We start from the raw sequence: 25,247 nt of genomic DNA, 5'->3' as shown, positions 1-25,247 counted from the left end.
GAGTTGAGATAATGCAGAATCATGAAGAGCTTTGGAATTATTGGAAAAAACTGCCAAAAGATAAGCTACCTAATATAGGTAACATGTGAAGCAGGTTAAGAAGAAATTGAACTACATTTTCATAGTTTGGTGGAAGATTATGCAATGGTAATTGGTTAAAAGTGCATTAGTTATGGGTTTTGAGCATGGCCAAGGCAATGAAAAATAGTTCGGTGGGCAAGACATTCCAGCGGTATAGACAAATTGCCATAGCCTTACCAAACCACAGGGCTTCTCTCTCATTAGAAAGAGATGACTGCTGGTGATTAAACCTGAGGGCCATCATACTTCAGGCAAGGGGAGAGAGGTTGAAAAGAAGACTCCTTGATGGTAACCTCAGCTGTTGTGGGGATTTAACCCATGTTGTCGGCAACACATGGCTTCGCAAACTAACTATCCAGCCAACTGAGACAAACCGTCCCCCAGTGGTATACAACAGACATAAATGCACACATCCATGAAATACACATTCAACACAAGATGAGGAAAATTACATCTGCCATTCAGAAACAGCCTGCAATCCCACCCATCAAAACGTCAGACTAATTATGAAATGACTCTAAGCCTTTACAGGCCCTAAACTTTGCTCCCATTTCAAATAAATTGCTCCACAGAATAGTCTATGGCAGCCTTATAGAACCTTAGTTAGGCCGCATTTGGAATATTATGTTCAATTCTGTTCGCCACACGACCGGAAGGATGTGGTGGCTTTGGAGAGGGTACAGAAAAGATTTACCAGGATGTTGCCTGGTATGAAGGGCATTAGCAATGAGCAGAGGTTGGAGAAACTTGGGTTGTTCTCACTGAAACAACGGAGGTTGAGAGGTGACCTGATAGAGGTCTACAAGATTTATTTTTGGCATGGACAGAATGGACAGTCAAAAGCTTTTTTCCAGGGTGGAAGAGTCAGTTACTAGGGGGGCATAGGTTTAAGGTGCGAGGGGCAAGGTTTAAAGGTGATATACAAGACAGGTTTTTTACACAGAGGGTGGTTGGTGCCTGGAACTTGCTGCCGGGGGGAGGTAATGGAAGCAGATACTATAGTGACTTTTAAAGGGCGTCTTGACAACTACATGAATAGGATGGAAATAGAGGGATACTGTCCCTGGAAGGGTAGGGGGTTTTAGTTGTGATGGGCAGCATGTCGGTGCAGGCTTGGAGGGCTGAAGGGCCTGTTCCTTTGCGGTAATTTTCTTTGTTCTTTGTTCTAATGGATAAGTCGCTATACTGACAATCAAAAACTTTCAAAGTGATAAATAATTCAAGAGCTAACAACAACTTGCATGGCTTTAGAAGGACAAAGGAAGCTGGCCTACTTATAAAGGTAAGAAGGACTTAAGTTTTTAATGATAGACTGCACATAAGCAAGTTTCCAAGATAAAGAACAGGTACACCAGAAGTAAAGGAGACAGAAATTTCTCTCCTTTTTCTTCACCTAATTACTCATGTTGAGGTACATAACCACCATGACTGGTGATTTCCCTTCATTAATTTATTGCCCGATCTAGTGTCTAAGACTAAATAATAAGTATGCTTTTTGACCATCACTGGTATCCAGGCTAAGGAGAATACTGTCTTCACCAAAAGTGTGCACACTGCATTTTCCAGCAGTAGCCACTAGAATATTAGGCAGGGATCCTAGTAAATGTTTCAAGCATGGATCCTACTTCAGTGCTCTGATTCTGAAAAATGACCTTATTTTATATATGTACAATAGGTCTGCTGTGTTCCCAGAATGTTCTGATCTCATTTCTGATAACCAGCATTTGAAGCTTATTCATTTTTACAAGTACCGACATTAAATTGTGCCATGTAATTTAAAAAGAGCAAACAAAATAATTCTAATTAAATGTAATATTAGAAAGAAATTTTTATAAGATTTCTGAAGCAAGGGCCAAGGAAAAATAAATGTAACCAATTTATCAAGTTGACAAATCAAAGAAAAATAATTTTTTATAAAATATTATTGAAGTTGTTCACTGTTTCACTCCCATCCTCTTTTCCCCAGAGTACCTAAACCTCCTGCATGAGCGTCAATCAGCGATACTGCCACAGCAATTCCAATAGGTAGTCCTAGTGCTTGAGCAGCAACGGGTGTCAAGCCTTTTCCCACATGGCTGCCAGGAGACAACACGTGGTTCCCTGGATCAGACAGAAAAAGAAAACTGTTAGCCAGCAGAACAAGCACTGCATTCATGTAGACCTGAGACAGGTTGTTTTAGAAAAGGTACTGGAATCTGCAGATGTAAAACTTCTAAAATGAACTATTAAAAGTAATATCTGTTTAGCCCTAGCAAAAGCAGTCTTAAGCTATGAAATCCTGATGTGGTTTTAAACTCAATTACATTCTCAGCAGGTATTATTGGCCCTTTATTGTGGCATATTTGTTTTTAGTAAAGAACCTGAATACTTTATGAATACACAATGTCCAGTAAATCTTTTCTGAAAAACCTGTTCAGAGATATTATAACACACCTTTAGGAGCAGGTCGGACTTTAACCCAGATCTCTTGTCACAGAGACAGGGACACTACCACTACACTGCAACAACCCACTTCCTCCACATGACTCTATTATATTTTCTAATCAACCTGTTCAGAGATTTTCTCATGCACTTCTGAAGCAGGTGGGACTTGAATCCAGGCCTCCTGGTTCAGATGCAGAGACACTACCATTGCACCACAACAGCCCTGCCACAGCACCCCTGTGGTAAATTATATGATTCAACACGCTTGCTACAAAGAACAAAATAATAGATGTAAAATCATTTGGCCTGTGATTTGGATTACTAACCCTCCTAATCAAATCAAATTTGTAGGCCCATCACTTAAAGCTCTTAGTACGAATAACTAACCTTAACTTTAGATACTTGTTTCAAGTTTACTGTCATTGGCTGAAAGCAACATTTCATATTTGGGTACAATCTCAACAGCCTTTGTGTCCTTAGACAAATGATATTGTTCATGTGTGAAATAAGACACCAATTGTCTGTAGACTATGCATTTGCATATAGCACCATCATTATGTCCTCACCAAAAACAGATGCTGCGAGTGCACTTCCCATAAAAAGTCATATATATGTCTGGCTGAAAACCCAACTGTGTTCCTTAGGAAATAAAGCTCATTATCAATACCCAGTATGGTACACATGCAAGCTCAGTTTGACACCACTGTGATTAACTTTTGAGTAACTTGAGAAACCAATCAATTGTATTAGACCAGTATACAGACTGCAGTAATTTAAGAAGAAAGCCTTGCACCATTTTGCCCAGGAAGCCACAACTGGCATGTAAACGCTGGCCTCAATAAAGACACCCATATCCCAAGAATGAGTTAAAATGTTCCTCATGGTTTCATATTCTTGGCAATCAGTTTTATTTGTGGTTTAGGCTAATAATGTTATTTTGGCTTGATGGACTTTCATGTCACCCAGAATATTTGTTTAGGTAACTAGAAAAGCACTGAGCATGTCTGGTTAGATGAAATGAATCTGGCATGGAAATAATAATATTTTTTATTGAGTGATCAAAGGAAGATATGTTGCTATTTAAATCCAGCTGTCAGCTTTGTGTGAATTTTCTCCTCATCTTTTCAATAATTTTGTTTGAACACTTTTCCCATGTTTTTTTCCTCTACCTCACACATACCTTTTACATTATTTTTACTCTGTCTTTGATGGGAGAAGAGAAGGGTATTCATTTAGTCTGGAAATAACTTCTCTCATATCTTATTAAATAATGTAAAATTGATGCAAGCCATTTCTATTAGACAGTGAAATATTAGAACAGTATACTTTCTACTAGTGAATGCATGTTAGGATCTTACACGTTGAGATCAAAATCTCCTTTCTCTGGTTTTAAGTAACTCCAATGAAAGTTTTTGATGAGTTACAGTTTGAGGAAGAGGTATGATTGGACTTGGATGCAATTGTTTCCAGAGTCAAAGTGATTAATTAATGTTCCACCCACAGGTAGGAAAGCTCACAGATGGATCTGTAGATTAAGGCACCATAACATCGCCCACCATCTTTCCACTGCTCTTGTCCCCACTGTGACGTTATCAGCAGCCGTAGAGGCATCAATTGACACACTCACTCTTGTCCCAATTGAGACCCTTAAGTGGGTAATTTCTGCTTAGTTAAGAGACTCACTCTACTGTTGTCTGGATTAAACTGGCAATCCCTACACCAAAGACACACTGTATGTTAGGCAGTTTGCCTTATTTATGTATGATCAATGAGCTACAGACACCCACTGGGCATTCCCACACATCTCACCAGTGAAGAAGATTTCAGTTTTGGGTTGCAGGATTTCCTGTTATGACCCTCTGATTGGTTCTGCGGTGATAGTGAGGGGGAGGTAAAGCAATCAGACAGCAGAAGTAATAAGGAGAAAAGTTGGAAATGACCAGAGGCAACACTCCTGCACATGTAAGTATTGCTAAGAAAACAGTTGATGGCCGCTTGCAGTCGCATTGAGGTCTGCTAGTTGGCTGCATGTAGGCCAAATTTTCCTGAATGCAGCATTACAAAAGAGGCCTCAAATGGGCATTGGGTCATCAATCGCATAGGAGACCTACTCTCCATTTCAGATACAGGCTACAGTTGCTTCTTGTTTTCTCCTTTGTTAATAAAGCAAATGCTATACCTCCAGTGGGGAGCGAGCAAGCATGACTTACCCACTATATAGGATGTTTAAGTGTCTACTTTGCATCTATATGAAGAACTGTTTTTAAGGCAAAATTCCTTAATTACAGATTCTAAACTAGCACGTATGCGATAATTGATTAAAAAACCCAAACATATCATGCTTAAATGAAGAAAATATGAGATTATTCTCAACAGTCACAATATTCTTCTCTTATTAAAAGAAAATTGCCTCTGAATAGGACAAGCAATATGGTAAAAGTAGTCTCTGTAAAGAAAAAGCAGCTGCATAAACCTGGCCCGATTCCAGTTTAAGGTGTTTTACCTTCCGAACCCCACCCAACATCGACAGTTGTGAGATTTTTCCACAGCAACAGGGATATGTAACCACTGCAAACAATGTGAGATAACAAAATATCTCCAAATTGGTTTTGGAATTTTTTTGGGTTCTAAGGTTACAAAATTAGACAATAAAGTAATTCAATTTAGGGGCTTCTGCCATCCAATTCAGGAATGTTAGCAACAAAATATTTTCACATATCCTACACATACTCTGCCATTGAAGGTATTGATCTAAGTCCTGTTCTACAAACATGATCTCTGCTAGGCTTCCTTGGAAGATGTGCTAAGTGGACGTACGTAAAACAGACAGATTTTACAAATTCGTGCTTCTACTGCAGGGTTTATGCAGGAGGAGTGTGTATTAGGAATTAGTAGGGTTTTTTGCTTATTGGAAAAAATCTTCCAAGTCTAGCTGAACTCCATGCAGAAATTCTTAATATGAGATCCTGTGCATGAGGTGGGAGTGCAAACAGGGGGTAACCTTGCCATCAATTCTGGGAAATTCATTTAACCATGGCCTGCTTGCGCACATCTTAATGGAGGTAAGACATTATCAGATCTTAAGAAGCAAACAAATAATAAAACATTAAGCATCCTTTCACTCAACTCCAGTATTTACTCAATCTAACATTGAGATTAATAACCTGTTGGAGAAATGGTACACAATGGTTCAGAGATGGCTTATCAGAAAGAAGCATAGAAAATCATTTCTGCATGGTTTTCTGGATGCCTTGGTGCACAAATGCCACGCATTGGTCTCCAAATCAAAACTGTCCTGTGATACACAGTGTCTGGTGAATTAGCTGCCTTGGTTATGGTAGAGGTGGCAAAATGGCTGGGATTTAACGCTCTGTGCACAAAATGTTGAGGCAGATAACTACATGGGCAATTAACTCCCCGCTCATACCAGTGAGATGGGTCATTGGACAGCTCAAATTAGATATGTGAATGTGCTGTCCAGTGAGCTTTTTATTGAATCAAAAGCCTCGCCACTGGTATCCTGCCTTGCCTGAGGCAGCAGGCTAATCACAGGCCAGCAGCCTCAGTTAGCTGAACAATGCTATTGGAGGCCTGGCCTCTGCAGCCATAAAGAGCTGCAGCAGTAAGTAGATAAGTACTTTTTTGGGAGCCATGTGGGTCACAAAGACAGTGTGGGGGTGACGGTGTGGGAAGCAAGGGCAGGGGTGTAGCTTTCAGTGGCCAACCACCTGCCTCTTGTCCCTTGTTTCCTGTTTGCCCAGATTGGCGGAGATAGAACTCTCCAACTGGCAGGTAGGTCATCTTGGCTTCCCTATCAGGAAGCAGCTACTTTTCTCACCTGTCAAGTAGGCAGGTAGATGGGCCAGTGGTGGGCAGAGGCCCTTAAAAGATGTTTAATTGAGGGTCTGAAGTTGTGGGGAGGGTTAAAGAAGGGTGGTTATGGGCCTCCTTGACCAGAACTTAAATGCTAAATGATGAGGAATGGGCAAACATCTCTCTGGGGCCAACCCTCCCATTATGTGCAATTCTCAATCTATTTCTTGCAACCTCAGCAATTGTGTTCTGAGAGACTGGAAAATTGTGCTGTATATTTCTTCGCAATGTTTTAAATTAACAATGGGCACCTGCCAATGTTTAATAGCCAGTAATTATTGCTAGAGAGCACGTAGTTGCCCTGCTCTGCTACCATATAGTTGGCTAGATTCAGTCCTCATTTGGACAAGATGCAGCAGAGAACCGAGTACTTTTAGGTACATATTTCAGCAATAAGCATCAGTTTAGACTTGTTGGAACAAAGGGGAGAACATCTCAAAATGCATCTGCAGTTTCTGCTTAACAGTTACAGTATCAAATAATGTTCTTTGCTTTTAGGAGGCAATTGCCTAACTCTTTTATGACAAAAAGTTTGATGCTGTAATAAAGATAACAGAAAAAGAATGGAATTTCAGTGAAATACATTGAATGCTTGTTTACTAGTACAGGTGTATAATCTTATACGTTATAATTTTGAGTATCCTTATACTTATCAAGAAATTGACAGTGTGGTTGAATATGGGTCTGCAACCTTAATTAGCCACTTTTTGCTATGAGTGCACAATTAGGGAATCAGCCAGCATGTTCTGTAAAGAACTCAATGAAAGAATCACAGATGCATCAATCAAGTATAATGTGATACCAACAGAACGGAGAGTAGCCTCTATAATGTCTCTACCATACTGTGTAAATTTGACTTCCCGAAAAACAGCTCTCGTTGCACATATACTGGATTTCCCCATTTCCTATACTGTCTTGCTAAATCAATGCCAACTGTACACAATTAGAAAGCAGGCTGTGCTGTGAATTCAGATGCTCTAGCCTGGTTTCAGACTGCACAATTGTCACTTGGGGCTTCAAGAGCTGTCTGAAAGAGTTCCACCCTATCTCTCTGGATTGGATCGAATCCCACGAGTAAATGAAGCAACTCAGCACTCTGGAAATATACTATGGAATACTGCTCATGAATATTTCAGTCATTATAGTGCTTTCCAAAGCTTAGCATTTATTTATTGCACGTAACTACTACTCCAGGATATTTGTGCTAATACTTCTGATAACTCTTTGGACTTTGGGTGAGCACAATGTAAAAACAGGATTGTTTGTCTAATAGAGCAAGAGGCAAAAAGCAAAGAAGATAATTTGGATCCTTTTAAAAAGAATCATGCTGTATTTGGAAAAATGAAGAACCTGCCATATTTGCATAATTCCTGTCTTTACACTAAAAATAATTCACAAATGACATGTAATTTATTCGATTTCTATGTGCATAGAGTTTCATTTTGATTATAATATATTTGTACTGTAAGTGTGAAATGGATTTATATCTGGAGCTATTTGATCTTCTAGGAAATTTTTTTTCAAAAAATTACCAATCATGTGTAGATTCTTAAAAGTGATCTCTTCTGGAGAAACAAGTTTTTGATCTTAAGAGATCTTGGATAATGTGTCTAATAAATCCATTTCCACAGAGAGCCGCTTGCCCATTCAATGTCAATCTCAACATTGAAAAACATAATAACAGCTCATAATATTTCATGCACAGGATGAGAAAAATATGATTTTTAGCAAAGAATTTCAAGAAATGACATTTAACTTAAGAAATAGTTGTAAAATGTTTAAGACTGTTGACCTGTTGGATAGACTGACAACCAGTGCAAGAAATGTTGATGTGGTAGCAGCTCAAAAAGAAAATGAATCAATTCTTGAGTAGAAAACCATGGATTTTAAGAAAAAATGTGAAAATCATCAGATCTTGTCCAGAACAGATGGCCAAACAAAAATAAATGACCTTTTTTTGTGTTGTTCCATTTTTATGCTGTCTTCACCTCCTCCTTCAGCCAACATCTGAGTTCAGCTGCAATTAATTGTTAGCTATCATAAAACTAAGTTTAATTATTTAACCTTGGCACAGTGATGCTGTAACTGTTCTTCTAAAGACCAGTGCTGTTTCAGCATTGTGGTTGAACTGACCAGATTTCGTAAGGTTATTGATTTAAAATTTAATATCATGCTCCCAACATATAGTAAATGACTCATTCTGAACACAGAACGATTAGGAGATAGCATTTCCTGAGAGTGTATTAAGATTGTTGCTAATTCTTACAGCTGTCTAGATCCTTAATAGTGACTGCAATGTCTCAACTGACTTTTAAACTTATCCCTATGCCTCAAGTTCCCACTTCCACAAGTCAGCCAGGGGGTGGTGTGGAACAAGAGGTCAGTACACCAGGAGACATGAGCTGTACTGGTCTTTCAGGTTGCTGTAAGGGAGCCCCAACAAAGTTTCCCAATCATGCAAACATAAGCCATTTTCTGGTAGCATTGATTGGAGGAATTATGGCTATTGATGTCTATCATGAAATGAGATAGACTCCCATTGTACCTTTAAACTCTGATCCTTACAAAAAAACTACCATGACTCGAGTGCTGCCCATAGAATGTCAGAATTGCTGACAAATGGAATTAAGAGGAATGTAGCCATGTAAGCAGAAATGGGTGAGGAGAGGAAGAAAAGTTGCTAACATTGTTGATTTGGAAAATTGTGATAAAGATTGTGAAAGATCAAAGTAGGATGCACACATGACCAGCAAGTACATACAGAACAAATCTGTGCAGTGCAGAGAAAACTGGAATAATATATCAGGAATAAGTTTAGTCAGCACATCCCATATGATTTAAAATTTAAAACATTCAAAGTAAAATATTGGAGCAGAGAGGGTCTTTGTATGTAAAAACACAACCCATTGTAAATAGCTATTAAGTAGATATACCAATAACAAAGACAAATAGAAACCTTCTCACTTACAGAGGAGAAATCAGGTGTGCAAGCAATTAAAATGCAACGTATTACAGCGTGGCACCAGCAATGTAGGACATTCAAGTCTTAATACTGTGAACATTTAGGATACATTTTCAAAAGCAGATACCAGCACTGTATGGACCAAAAATCACATATCACTGACTCCACACTAAATCTCAAAGACATCCCAAAGAATATTAATTTTGCCAGTTCTTCAGGACTATCATTTTATTCTTCCTTACAAAGAGTTTTCTCAAACCAGTGTTCTTAACTCAAATCAGTGCAATTGCAGACATAAGAAAAATGTGTTGTCTAAAGTGGGCTGGGAAAATAGATTATGGGGAAGTTCAGTAGATGAACAGGCAGATACGTAACAGATATTTCAAGAATCTATTCAAGCTAAAAGGAAGAACTTGATGAAAAGGATGAACCATTCATGGTTAACAAACGTGGTTAAAGAGAACATTCAGTCAAAAATGAAGCATACGAAATGACAAAAACTACAGGTAGAGCAGAGAATTGGGAATATTTTAGGCAAATGACTAAAAAGCCAATAAAAACAGAGAAAATCGATTATGAAAGTAAATTGGCGATAAATATAAAAACAAGCAGCAACAGTCCATACAGGTATATCTTGATGAATAGGTAGCTAAAGTGAGTGTGGGACCTTTGGAAGATGTGACTAAAAAGTAAATAACAGGGAACAGGAAAATGGTAGATAAATTAAAGGAATTTTTTGCACCAATCTTCATGGTGGACAACATTGTTAAACTTCCCAAATTTATCAGTTATATGTTAATAGGAGGAAAAGTCTTGTAACAGTCTTTATCATGAAAGACAAAGTGTTTGACAAACTAATGGGACTAAAGGTAGAAGGGTCACCAGATCCTGGTGGCCTGCATTCAAAAGGTTTCAAATAAAGCCACTGCACAGATACTGGAGGCAATGGTAAAAATATTCCAGAACTCACCTCAATTCTAGGATGGTTCCACTGGATTAGGAAAATGCTAATGTGGTGCTCCTATTCGAGAAAGGAGGGAGACAGAAACCAGGAAACTATAGGCCAGTTAGCCCATCATCTGTTGTTGGAAAATAGGAACAGGAGTAGGCTATTTATTGAGATCATGTTTGATCTGTAGCCTAATTCTATATACTTGCATTTGGCCTACTTGGGAAGAGATAGCCTAGCAGTATTATCACTAGGCTGTTAATCTAGAGACCTAGGTAATGTTCTGGGGACCAGGGTTCGAATCCTGCCATAGCAGATGGTGAAATTTGGATTCAATATGAGTCTGGGATTAAGAATTTAATAACGACCGTGAGATTTGTGCAGTTGTGTGTAAGCTCAGCAGCTTTGCTTGTTTAATTGTTCAGCATTAGGGAGGGGAAGAAGGCTTAAGACTAGCAAACATGAGTTAGTGGGGTTATGGATTGGGGTCAGTAGCAAAGAGGTGAAATCATACTACCCATGAGTACGGCTTGTCATCATGGGTTTGATTGAGGCTGATTGGAACCGTTAGTGTGAGTAAGGAAATAAAGTGTCTAAAGGCTGGGTTAGTATTATCCACGTATGTGCCATCTAAGAACATTGGCAGGCAGAGTACTCACAAGAATTCAGCTACAATATTTGGAATATTGCCACTGAAAGTGACCTTTTCAATACTTAGAAGGGAAGGCCGGCTGAATCTGAAAAATCAACTATGTTTGAAAGAGTGGTAAGTACAACAGTGGACATTAACATGAATGTTCAATAAAGACTAAACAAAACAAACTCTCCTAATACCCTGTAATCATTGATGCCTGCCAATGATGAGCTACGAGTTCCAATTTAGCTATTCTCAGCAAATAACGATGATGCACACATAAATAAGGTGAAAGCAATATAACGTAAAATACTTTCAAATGAAACTTAAATTGGAAAAACACTCATAACTTTGTACCTTCAAGCCTTATGTCAATGTCAATGGAATGGGACAGGAAACTTGTGACCATATTAAAGAACCTCCCTGTTTTACCAGGTGGCTCTTTTATCGCGCACTCTTTAATTGCCAGTTGGTGGCTGGTTTCACCTATGGAAAATATACCTTGTCGCTGAATTGCACTGCTGGTACTTAGAATTTTAATTGGAATCACACGGAAAATGGGTAAAACTGAGCATAGGTGGTGCACACTTCCAGTTTTCACACTATGACACCATGCTGTTGACAAAATCTTGTGTATTGACCTGAGACAGGGCCTAATTTCTAGCTGCAACGTCAGCTTTCTGTTGCATATGCACCAACCGTGCTATCAAGCAGCACCAGCTCAGCATTAACCTGCTTAGTGATGCGCAGTTTGGGTTCCTCCAGGGCCACTCAACTCCTGACCTCATTAAAGACTTGGTTCAAACATGGTCAAAAGAGCTGAATTACAGAGGTAAGGAGAGAGTGATAGCCCTTGACATCAAGGAATCCTAGCAAAACTGCAATCAATGGGTATCAGGGGACAAACTCTCCACTGGTTGAAGTCATAACTGGCAAATAGGAAGACAGTTGTTGTTTTTTGGAGGTTAGTCATCTCAGCCCCAGGACATTTCTGCAGGAGTTCCTCAGGGTAGCGTCCCAGGCCCAACCATTTTCAGCTGCTTCATCAATGACCTTTCCTCCATCATAAGTTCAGAAGTGGAGATGTTCACCAATGAATGCACAATATTCAGCACCATTCATGACTCCTCAGATACTGAAGCAGTTTATGTCCAAATACAGCAAGATTTGGACAATATCCACGCTTTGGCTGACCAGTGACAAGTAACATTCATGCCATATAAATGCCAGGCAAAGGCCATCTCCAATAAGAGACAATCTAATGACTGCTGCTTGACATTTATTGGTACCATCATCACTTAATCCCCCTCTATCAACATCCTTGGGGTTACCATTGACCAGAAACTCAACTGGACTTGCCACATAAACACAGTGGCTACAACAGCAGTCAGAGTATAGAAATATGCAGCAAGTAACTCACCTCCTGAATTCCCAAAGCCTGTCCACCACCTATAAGACACAAGGCAGGAATGTGATGGCGTATTCTCCACTTGTGTGGGTGGGTGCAGCTCCAATTGCACTCAAGAAGATTGATACCATCCAGGACAAAGCTTGATTGGCACCACATCCACAAATATCTATTCCCTCCATCACTGATGCTCAGTAGCAGCAGTGTGTACGAGATTCACTGCAGAAATTCACCAAAGATCCTTCGACAGCACCTTTCAAACCCGCGACCACTTCCATCTAGAAGGACAAGCACACCAGGCACATGGCAACACTACCACCTGCAAGTTCCCCTCCAAGCTGCTCACCATCCTGACTTGGAAATACGTCGTTGTTTCTTCACATTGCTGGGTCAAAATCCTGAAATTCCCTTCCTAAGAGCATTGTGAGTCAACCTACAGCATGTGAACTGCAGTGGTTCAAGAAGGCAGCTCACCACCACCACCTCATCAAGGGCAACTCAAGATGGCAATAACATGCTGGGCACATGGTGATATCCATGTCTCGTGAGTGAATTTAAAAAAAAATGCACATTGCCATGGACCAAGTAGAAGACAGCCAGGCTCAAATCATGACGAAGAAGGTCTCAGACTAGGAGTAAGAGCAGATTGCTCCCAAACTTGGAAACTTTGTGAGGTGTGTTTAATAGATGTCATGTTTACCAAAGCACACCTAAGGGCCAGGCTGTCTGGCAAATCCTAACCAAATTGAGCATAAGACCGTAAGACACAGGAGCAGAAACGAGGCCATTCAGCCCATCGAGTCTGCTGTGCCATTCAATCATGGCTTATAAGTTTCTCAACCTGATTCCCCTGCTTTCTCCCCGTAACCCTTGATCCCCTTGACAATCCCCTTGAGCAGTGTGGAGTCATGTTCTGAAGACTTCTACAGAATATAGTCACTATCTATGCAGTGGCTACTAATGTTTGAAAGGGCAGGGGATGGTAGGAGACCATTAGTAGCTCCTTAACACTTCATATAATGGAGTGGGGCTGTCAACTCTGGTTGATGTATTCCTAGCTATGTGGCCACTTAATATTCTGGCTGTTTGACAACCGAGCATGAGATTTGATTACATGATACAAGGATCACATAACTTCTACAAATGTTATTGGATTGGCAGCATTTTCTAACATTTCAAATACAGTAGGTAAAATATCCCCACAATGTCACTGCAGCAGGACTGTATGGGAAACAACAGAATGGACAGTAGAAAGCAAGGGACAGAGTTTGGGAGGAAGTGCCGAAATGAGGGAAAGGTTTCAGGAAGTGGAGGTGCAGCTGCACAATATTGACATCAGTAGCAGAAGATACCGTGCATATACCAATGGACAGAGGAGCAAGCAAGTTCCTGTGCTTGTGTGGTGAAATGAGTTAAAGTGTATTAGATTTACCTAATAGTTGGGTACCCAATAACTGGGAATTATCACGTGTGGTTCTGTACTGGTAACTATTGTCAGAAGGTCTAATCCATAGGAGGCCACCCACTGGCAGACAAAGAGGGGACCACAAGAACAGGGAAAATTTGAAACAGTTCTCTTCATTTTTTCACCTAAGCATCCAGTCTCCATTTTTGTCCTTTTCACAGTCTCATGCTCCACAACTTAAGTCGCTTCGAATATAATCCACAATTTCAAGCCCTTCAATTCAAATCTCTCAAGAAGTTTCAGCCTGCACAATTCCAGTTCTCTTCCTCCCTCCACAAGTTGGCCATCTTCTTGTTCTTTTATGTTCATTTGTGGGATGTAGGCTTAGCTGACTGGCCAGCATTTATTGCCCATTCCTAGTTGCCCTTGAGAAGGTGGTAGTGAGCTGCCTTCTTGACGGCTGCAATCCACTTGCTGTGGGTTGAACCACAATGCCACTAGGGTGGGAATTCCAGAATTTTGACTCGGCAACAATGAAGGAACAACAAAATATTTCCAAATCAGGACGGTAAGTAGCTTGGAGGGGAACTTGATGGTGGTGGTGTTCCCATGTATCTGCTGCCCTTGTCTTTCAAGATGGAAGTGGTCATGGTTTGAAAGGTGAATCTTATGATTTCAGGATGCCAAAATTCCCCAACTCTCTCCATTGCTGACAGTATCCATACTTACACTGGATCAACAGTGTGAGAGAAACCGTCTTCCATGAGATTGAGATGGTAGCACTAAATACTGAAAAAACAGCACGATACAAATTGGTAAATAGATTTCCATTACAAAATGTCATGGTTTTTCACCTCCTATCCCCTTGCACTCACAGGTATGTATGGTGGCAAAGTGGTAAATGGATTTGGTGAATTGAAGGTTATCAACAATTCACAATTTGTCAATGTTTTAATGTTTTAATGGAAATCAATGTCAATCTTGTCAAAGATTTAATAGGCATTCTGGGTAATTTAATGGATTATATATTTGGGATTATCAGAAAGTGCTTTATGCAGAAATCCATTTGTATAGCTTTTGGTGTATTTGTAGTATGCCCCAAGAGTCTCCTCAACATGCACGTGCTTTTGTAAAATTCCTTGGGTTTCAGCCGGCTGGCTAAAGAGCCAACCTGGCCTGCTCCTTAAAACAGTAGTAGAACAATGAGTTAGCACAATATAAAAGCATCATGGCTGCTGTTAGGATATCACATATAAACTTGTGTTATATTGCTCCTGTGGGCTGACATTAACTGTACAGTATAGAAACATTTCCTTATTTGTAAATACCAAGGGATTATTGTTGCTGATGACTACATGTGCCTAATTAATGTGTCCAGCACTTTTGGAAAATAACTCTGCTAATACCGGTAGTTCCGCTCTCTCTCATGCTAATATTTCCTTTCCCTGGGAAAACTGATTATACTGTTTTCCATGGTAACCATAGCTTTGGTGCACTGAAGATTGTCACTAATGGAAAAAGTCCAGCCATACGGAAATGTAATGCCCTGATAACCAGTCCCAGTGGTCAATCTTGTCTGAAGGCCTCAAACATAACTCTGTGCCAGCCTCACTTCTGAAATCTAGACAATGAATGCAGGTCTCCTCAGACATAGCCAGTTGGCCATATCTTAGACTGTAGACTTGTTTCTTGGAACAAAGCCGAATGGTCATCAGACATAAGTGGAGGAACTGCACCCATCTTTGTTTCCTCTGCATGAAGGCTACTTCCTGTTCCAAATGCATCATTGGGATACACTATGGAACACTGTTCTTGTGAATGAAAGAACTATGAACAATAGCACAATAGGAAAATAAATCTCTACAAAAACAACAAGAATTTCCAGATTTCAGAATAGAAGTAGTTTACACAAAGATGATTAGAAACTACAGATTTAAGACATCTGCATTCTCTATACCAAACCTTGAAAAACTAGAAAATAATCTGTTTCAGCACATTTGCCACGTCACAAATTCAATTCTCAGGTCTGATTCAGCAAGGTACTCTTCTGAAATGTGTGGACAATACACCACAGCAGAATTCATCATATTGTTTCACTACTTTTGAAGATTGGAAGATAAATTAAAATATTTTTCCACTTTGCAAAACCTGTAAGGAGGATACGAAGAAAGGACTGTGAGGGAAAAATATGATTGGAAATCAAATGAAGAAGCAGGGAATAGAATCAGTGGGAAATGGACAGTTTCTTTGATGGCTGACAATCAGGCATATCATTCCTCAAATAGGAATGAGGAAGAGTGACTTATTTTTTTACTTCAGGGCACATTCCTCAGAGGACAGCATAAAGTATGTGTGAAGTATGTGCCAGTATCAAAGATTCATACTGTGCTTGGGTATCATCTACTACTCTTTATATTTTGGAAACCACAATATCTCTGCAATATTTTGTGCTGCATATCCTCATTTGTGAATCAATCTTATAGAATCACAGAACGGTTACAACACATAAGAAGGCTGTTTGACACATTGGGCTGAATCACACTGGTTTTTGACTCAGTGCAAGTCATGTCACGTTTGTTGGACAGATTCTTACCACAAGGCTGAATGCATTTTCTAGCTGAATCTTAACAAACTTGCCAATAATTCTCATTCCCACTGCTATGCATGTATCATGTCTGATTTCCAACCCACCTTAGCATGCGTCATTTCTGGAACAACTCAGAGATATCCCAGAATTAATCTGCACCCCTTGAGCCCCTGCTTTCTTTAGATTTAGATTTCAGATTTAGATTTATTTAATATTGTCACTTGTACCTCGGTACAGTGAAATGCATATAATGTCACTGCATTCTGGAACTATCTTGGATTACAAAATAAGTTACTGAATAAATTGTACAATGGTAAAATACTGAATAAATTAATATTAAATTGATATTACTGAGGCTGAAACAGCTTCAAAAGTTCATCTTTCCCTCTCAGTAGACTTCACCCTCTCTGCTCCTTCAATTGCCACGATGTGGCATCATACCCGGGGTCCCGGCAATGTGCTCCTTTTCTACAGGGACTAGCACCGTCACTTCCACGCCTGCCACCTCCACGCTAGAGACAGTCATGCTGCGTAGGTTCTGCACCTCCTCTGACGCTGGACATTGACTAGTGAGTCCTGGTTTATCTTCCCATGCAGCCATTCAAGATGGAGTGGGCGTAGAGATACTTGGGGCTCCAGCCTCCCCCTGGAAGATATCAGGAAGAGGACACAGGGCAACCAATACCACAAAAAAAAGTTACTGAGCTGCAAAGACAACCTTGAAAACATGTGGATGCAGCCAGACCTGTTGCATGAGCCCAAGAGCGGCTGAGACTTGCACTCTTGAGCTGAATGGTGCTATTCCCATCACTGTCATCTTGTATTGTGATGTGAACTAATCTTTAGAAGCTCATTGTGCACCCAGACAAGCACTGTCAATCTGGAGCTTCCCTGCATTGTTATTGATATTTGCTCATCCATGGCAGAGAGGGCGAGATCAGTGCCCTCTTTGTGGGCTAAGTCCTGGAGCTTCACATTGGACAAGGTGATGCGCAGAGAAGACTTCATCTTCCTCACAAAAGGGCTAGGAAAGGCAATGCAAGGCAGGGTGCGTTGAGCATCTAGGTATGTTCAGAATGAGTCAGCACTATGACAGAAAACAAAAAGTCCAGAGTTTCAGCCTGGTTCAGTCCATGAACTGGGTGCATGTCCCTGAGCGTGCAGTGCCCTTATGGCAGCATGAAAATGATAGCTACTGGTGCAATCTTGAAGTGCAAAAGTATCCTGTAGCTGGATTGGAAATGTGCTATAAGGGTTCCTTGAGGTTGGCATATATCGGATGCAATGCAGATGTATGGCCAGTACCCATGGAACATGCACTGAGATGTTGGTGCCTGGTGTCCAACATGGAGGTAATTTGAAGCAAGGAACAAGCTAACCTGCCAAACACCCACCCTGGTATCCATGTCGGGTCTACCTGATGTATAGTTTGATGGGAAAGTTTGGTAAGACCATAACCGGAATATTAATAAAGTAAGTTGGGTTGTCAGCAAAGTCTTAACAAGCATTCATCGCTGTCAATTGGCAATTCACTATTACCAAGTCATAATCTCTCCACACCACTTGTGGAAATAGTAAAAATTGACCCCCCCTTCCCCTGCCACCCTCCCCCCAATTCATGCACGTGTGCATTTTTATTTGACTTTTCTGTAATGGTGTGTTTGTAACAGCCAACTCATTAAGAGCCTCAAACTTTTCCTTGGGGTAGGAGTTAAATGTAGGCGAGATTAGGTAAGGATGGTAGCTTTTCTTCCACAAACAATATTCACGAGTTACCTGAGTTTCTGTTGCAATCTGAAAGTTTCATGATCATTACTAATGAGGCTAATTTTTTATTCCAGATTTATTTATGATGGAAGGACAGTCATCTGAAATGTTAAGTATTTTTCTTTCTAGAGATGCTGCTTCCAACCTGCTGAGTATTTACACCATTTTCTGCTTTTGATTTTACATTTCTAATGCCCTCAGCATTTGGATATTGTATTTGATTAAAAGGAAGCCTCTGTCTTTGACATTGGAAACTCATGTTTAGATGGCAGCACGTGCAATTTTAATACAATTTTCTTTGTATCAGCAATAGGGAATGCTGTGGAATAGTGGTAATATCATGTTTCCTCTAAGCTGCATGGCTGCTGGGAACATCTATACCATGCTGATGATGGCTTCTGCTTCTGGACGTCACTGCTGCAAATGAACCTCAGAGGTCTGCACAGCAACAAAGAAAATTATGGGGAATGATGGTCTCAAGCTTGAAATTCACCATGCCAAATGGTGAAATATTAATTCAAATACTAATCTAACCACAAAACCATTGTTGATTGTTGTAAAAATTCATCTTGTTATCAACATCCTGGGGAGTTAACCTTCACCAGAATCAGAACTGGACCAGCCAGTGGCTACAAAAGTAGGCCACAGGCTAGGAACTTTGCATTGAGTAACTCACCTCCTGTCTCCCCTTTACATGTCCGTCATCTACATGACACAAGTCAGAAATATGATGGAGTATTCTCCACTTGCCTGGATCTTCAATAACCCCAAAGAATTTCAACACCATCCACGACAAAGCAGCCCACTTGATTGGAACCCCATCTATCACCTTCACCATACAGTCTCTCCACTCCTGATACACAGTGTGTACCATCTACAAGATGTACTGAAGCAACTTAGCCAGGCTTCTTCAATAGCACCTTCAAAACCCATGGCCTTTCCCACCTAGAAGCTAGGACATAAATATTTCGGAACACACCTATCTGCAAATTCTTCTCCAAGCCACACACCATTCTAACTTTAAAAAAACCACAGTTCCATTATGACTGTATCGGCGTCGCCTCGTGCTCCCACGAGGAGCTCGAACAGTTCATCCACTCACTAACACCTTCCACCCCAACCTTAAGTTCACCTGGACCATCTCTGATACCTCTCTCTACTTCCTGGACCTCTCTGTTTCCATCTCTGGCAACTACCTGGAAACCGATATCCATTTCAAGCCTACCGACTCCCACAGCTACCTAGAATACACCTCCTCTCACCCACTTTCCTGCAAAAATGCCATCCTCTGTTCCCAATTCCTTCGCCTCCACCGGATCTGAGGTATTCCACTCCCGGACATCCCAGACGTCCTCATTTTCCAAGGACCGCAATTTCCCTTCCACAGTGGTCGAAAACGCCCTTGACCGTGTCTCTTGCATTTCCCACAACTCATCACTCACACCCCCTCCTCGCAATAACAACCAAAACAGAATCCCCCTCATCCTCACGTACCACCCCACCAACCCCCAGATCCAACGCATTATCCTCCGACACTTCCGCCACCTGCAATCTGACCCCACTACCAAAGATATTTTTTCCTCCCCACCCTTATCTGCTTTCCGGAAGGACCATTCTTTCCGTGACTCCCTTGTCCGCTCCACACTCCCCACCAGCCCCACCACCCCCGGCGCTTTTCATTGCAACTGCAGGAAGTGCTACACCTGCCCCTACACCAACCCCTCACCCCCATCCCAGGCCCCAAGAAAACCTTCCACATCAAGCAGATCTGCTAATGTGCTATACTGTATCCACTGTTCCCGTTGTGGCCTCCTCTACATCGGGGAAACCAAGCGGAGGCTTGGAGATTGCTTTGTGGAACACCTACGCTCGGTTCATGACAAACTACTGCACCTCCCAGTTGAAAACCATTTCAACTCCCCCTCCCACTCCTTGGACGACATGTCCACCCTGGGCCTCCTGCAGTGCCACAATGATGCCACCTGAAGGTTGCAGGAACAGCATCTCATATTTCGCTTGGGAACCCTGCAGCCCAATGGTATCAATGTGGACTTCACAAGCTTCAAAATCTCCCCTCCCTCATCCACATCCCAAAACCAGCCCAGCTCGTCCCCGCCTCCCTAACCTGTACTTCCTCCCACCTATCCACTCCTCCCACCTCAAACCCCACTCCCATCTACCTACCAGCGTCATCCCGCCTCCTTGACCTGTCTGTCCTCCCTGGACTGAACTATCCTCTCCCTAACTCCCCACCTACGCTCACCTTTACTGGCTCCAACCCCACCTCTTTGACCTGTCTGTCTCCTCTCCTTTATCCATCTTCTATCCACCTCCCTCTTTCTCCCTATTTATTTCAGAATCCCCTTCCCCTCCCCCATTTCTGAAGAAGGGTCTCGACCCGAAACATCAGTTTCCCTGCTCCTCTGATGCTGCCTGGCCTGCTGTGTTCATCCAGCTCTCCACCTTGTTAACACAGTTTCATTCTTGTTGCTGGGTCAAGATCCTGGAATTCTCTTCTGACCAGCATTGTGGGTGTGCCTACACTCCATGGAGCCCAGGTTTAAAAAAGCAGATTACCACCATCTTTTCAAAGCCAATTTGGGATGAGCAGCAACTCACTGGCTCAGTCATCAAAGCCCAAATCCTATGAACGAACATATTTGTTGCAGCTGTTTTCTGTACCACTTAGCTTAGACTGATCAGCCCACCTTGCCTCGACTGTGATAAACAATAAAGTTAAAAAAAGCTATTGTAGAACTTACTTCACAGTTATTTATTTAATAGTGTATACCGTCTGCAATCATCTGCATTCTTAAAGCTGCTTCCAATGGGGCATTAACCTGGCTGTTAATGATATTTGATGCATTATTTTGCTTAATAGAACCAATTTTCTATCTTTTCACATTAACAGTTTTGAATAGACTATTCTGAACATTTACAGAGTCTGATGAAGTGCATCTCATATTTGTTTACATCTCAAACCTTCAAAGCTATCTTTAATAACAGAAAGTACTCTCTGAATAATTGAGGCTCTAAACTGAACTTTTTGAAAAAATCGTTTCTATTTTAACAGTGTAGAAACTTACTGTACTATGTAGTTTACTGAAGAATTGCTTGTTTCATTAACCTGGAATTCTTCAAAGAAAACCCAACCTCTACAAAGTAAAATTCAGGAATATGATCTCTTACTCTTACTTAGTCATTCTTGGAGTATAAGTACCACTGCGAAGAATGCTATATATTGCCAATACTTAATTATCCTTGAGAAGGATGTTGACAAGGTGGCACTTTGGGCTGCTGCAGTTCATGAGAATACAAGGACCAGGAGTAGGATTAGGCCAAATGGACCTTCAAACTAGCTGTACCATTTAATAAGGGTATTCATTCCCACCGTGTGAAAAAAAGGCTGTTTTGTACAGAGATCCAGGAGTTTGATGGAGCAGGAATAAAGGAATAACAATATATTTCCAAGTGAAGGTGGTGTGTAATTAGGAGGCAAACTTTGAGGTGATGCTGTTCCTATATACTTGCATTCTAGGTGGTAGTTATCATAGGGAGATGGCGTTGAAGAAGTCTTGGTGTGTTGCTGTGTATATGCTGTAGCCTTCAACATACCTTCTCCCTTGAATGGGTGCAGGTACAGAAATTAGTCATGAGCTCAGCACTATTCGGAATGGAACAGCCTGCTTGACCAGGTCTCCTACCATACACTCAATGGTCATACCTTCCACCAGTGGTGCACAGTGATGCAACATGTATTATTCTCAGTGCAAATTGAATGGGCACGTGGTAAGGCTATTTTACCTTATTAAAGATCAAAATGATTTGCTAATTGATTCCTATAATCACAGCCTTTATGACTGGAAGGGCTAGTATTTCTTTTTAAACAATTTGATACAATTAGCAACATTTTCTTGTCTCTGGACAGAAAATTTAATGTTTATAGCTTTGCCAAATGTTTACAACTATCTGTTGTGTTATGTGAATTCCAGAACTCAACTTGACACTAGCATAATATTAAATTTAAACACACATATATATTTAGCATTGCCAATAATATCCGAAAACATTGCTTCAAAGCATTTAACACAGCTGTGAGATTGTCAGCCACTAAATGTAAGTTTGAAAGGTGATGACTTATTTCAAATGCTAGTGATTGATCAATGAAAAAAAACATTTTTCTGCTTGCTTGAATGATATGTTATTAAACAATACAAGGCCAGCTGTTACAGAAAGTTCTACAAGACTTCAACATCAAAAAAATGAATCTTTCCAACCAGAAATTAACATTTTGTTTATGGAATGTAACAACATTTCATCTCATTAAAAATTTGCATATCAGTTTTTTGTGTGTTGTATGATATAATTACACTGCATTAGTTCCTCCACTTTGGAAATTCTGAACTGTGTGGTTATATTTGGAGGAGACTGTTGCAGCACTGGGGCAATCTGTTAAATTCTGTGAGTTGGGTATAATTGCTAACATAGATAATGTACCAAACAAACATACAACATGTGGAGGACAGATGAAGGCCATTTGCCCCAGTAAGTTTGCAAACAACCAAAAAAAACGCTGTCTGGTTTAATCTCACTTTCCATTTCTTGGTCTGTAGCCTCTAGGTTTCAAGTGCATTTATACATATGTTTCAAATGTAGCGAGGGTTTCTGCTCAGCAAATACTACTGCCAAGAAGTGAGCTTCAAACCCCACAACATTCTTTATGTAAAATGTTCTCAACTCCCCTCTAATCCTCCTGCCAATTACTTTAAATAGGTGCGAATTATCTGCTTACCACTCTGCTAATGTTGGGTGAGTCTGGGTGGGATGGTCTTCGGAGGGTCAGTGTGGACTCAATGGGCTATATGGCTTACTTCCACACTGTAAGGTTTGTATGATTCTAAGATAGCAGATAGCTACAGGACATGGGAGTCATTCTTCATGAATCACTAAACATTGGTATCCAAGTTCAGCAGGAAGGAAAATGAAAGGTTGGCCTTTATTTCAAAGGCAATGGTGTATAAAAGTAGGGATTTTTGCCAAAATTCTACAAGGCAGTAGTCAGGCTACAGCTGAAATACTGTGAACAGTTTTGTTATCCTTACCTAAGGAAACATACACAGACAGTCGATGCCAGGGAAAGTTTGCTAGGTTGATACCAGGTATGGAGGACTGTCTTATGAGCAGAGGTTGAAAAGATTGGGCCTGTATTTGTTGGAATACAGAAGGATGAGAGGCGACCTTATTGAAATATGCAAGATTCTTAGGGGGCTTGACAAGGTAGATGTGGAAAGACTTATGGGAGAGTCTAGGGCAAGAGGGTATCATTTCAGAATAAGGATCGCATATTTATGACAGAGATGATCAGGAATTTCTTCTCTTGGAAGGTAGTGAATATATGCAATTTTTTTTACTACATAGAGTACAAAAGCAAGGAAGTGATGGTACATTTGCACAGATCATTGATCAGACCACATTTGGAGTACAGTGTTCAGTTCTCGGCACCTTATTTAAGGAAGGATGTTAAAGTCCTGGAGGGAGTGCAAAGGAGATTTATTAGAATGATATCAGGATTGAGGGATTTTAGATGCAAGGAAAGATTACAGAAACTGGACTTATACTTTTTGCAGCAGAGAAAATTAAGAAGTGAGCTTGTTGAGGTGTTCAAAATTATGAACAATTTTGACATGATGAGAAAGGGATATTCTGTTTTCACTATTTGGTATGTCAGTAATATGGATCACAATTTCAAGATTGTCAGCAAGAAAGCTAGGAGTGAGATGAGGAGTACGTTCTTTACTAGAGAATTGCTAGGATTGAGAATGTGCTGGCTGGGAGAGTGGTGGCGTTGGATTCTACGAGAGATTTCAAAAGAGAGTTGGATACATATTTGAAAGTGATCACTTTAGACGGCTTTGGAGATAGGGCTGGAGAATGGGAATGGCCAGGTAGCTATTTCAGGGGCCAATATAGACAAGATGGGCCAAATGGCCTCCTTCTGTACTGTAAAATTTTATGATTCTATGAGACATTGGCTGCTTGTTACACTGATCCATGTGGCAGTTTGAGTCTGAGGAAGAGATGATCCTGAAAGGCACTACAAACACAATGGCAGCAGACTGAAGTCTTAGCCTAATTGAACATATGTCTATCTTTGGCCCACAAGAATAAAACCTCATTATTGTCCAGCAATCTCTTCAAGGATTACTGTTTAGGGTGTTGAATACCTGAAACCATAAGGCAAAGCATACTAGCAAGAAAATTTACATGGGGATTGTAAAAGCAGCATCACGACTGCTTGCATAAAAAGTCAGAAGTCACATGACACCAGGTTATAGTCCAACAGGCTCATACAAAATCACAAGCTGTCGGACTGCTGCTCCTTCGTCAGTTGAAGTGCTCCGAAAGCTTGTGATTTCAAATAAACCTGTTGAACTACAAACTGATGTCATGTGACTTCTGACTTTGTCCACTCCAGTCCAACACCGGCATCTCCATATCATGCATTAGAAGGTTAATGATTGTTTAAAACAACCATTTCAGACAAGTTACTCAAGCAAAATTCTATGACTCTATAATTCTACACTTTGAAGTGTCTGACTGCATTCTTATCTTATCTGCCTTATTCAATGACTCTGTGTACTGCAATACATTCTACTGATCACTGAACAGCCCCTGCATTGTGTTTTCTAGTCTATGTTTCCCTTGTCCTCCATAGTCATTTACTAATTTTCCTGCCTTTCATTTCCAGATTTGCTTCTCTTTCTGCTTAATCTGTGCTTAGGTTACCAATCTTCTGCAAACTAGTAGTTTCAATCTTCCCCAAAAGTACAAAGAAGCCTTCTTGTCAAAATTTTGGCCCAGGTTCTGAACATAACCAGATTGTCCCATCACCTCCAGAACCAGCCTCAATGCTTCAGAAATCTAAAACCTTCCTTCCTGGGATAACAAGGTGTAGAGCTGGATGAGCACAGCAGGCCAAGCAGCATCAGAGGAACAGGAAAGCTGACGTTTCGGGTTGAGACCGTTCTTCAGAAATGGGGGAGGGGAAGGGGATTCTGAAATAAATAGGGAGAAAGAGGGAGGTGGATAGAAGATGGATAAAGGAGAAGATAGGTGAAGAGGAGACAGACAGATCAAAGAAGCGGGGATGGAGCCAG

At 40.7% G+C, this 25,247-nt stretch overlaps 1 protein-coding gene across 2 annotated transcripts in view; it reads right to left on the bottom strand.

Moving 5' to 3' along the window:
* Positions 1 to 25,247, bottom strand: part of fggy (FGGY carbohydrate kinase domain containing) — a 310,186-nt gene that overhangs the window by 147,618 nt on the left and 137,321 nt on the right. For both annotated transcript variants that reach the window (XM_048601899.1, XM_048601900.1), the window contains one exon: positions 2,053 to 2,181. In XM_048601899.1, coding sequence (XP_048457856.1) covers positions 2,053 to 2,181 — 129 coding nt within the window. The remainder of the gene's footprint in view (positions 1 to 2,052; positions 2,182 to 25,247) is intronic.

This window comes from Rhincodon typus, chromosome 10 (assembly GCF_021869965.1).
Source record: "Rhincodon typus isolate 14 chromosome 10, sRhiTyp1.1, whole genome shotgun sequence".
Classification (NCBI taxonomy): Eukaryota; Metazoa; Chordata; class Chondrichthyes; order Orectolobiformes; family Rhincodontidae; genus Rhincodon; species Rhincodon typus.
Note: the sequence above shows the minus strand (reverse complement) of the source record. Positions and strands in the feature narration are given on the sequence as shown.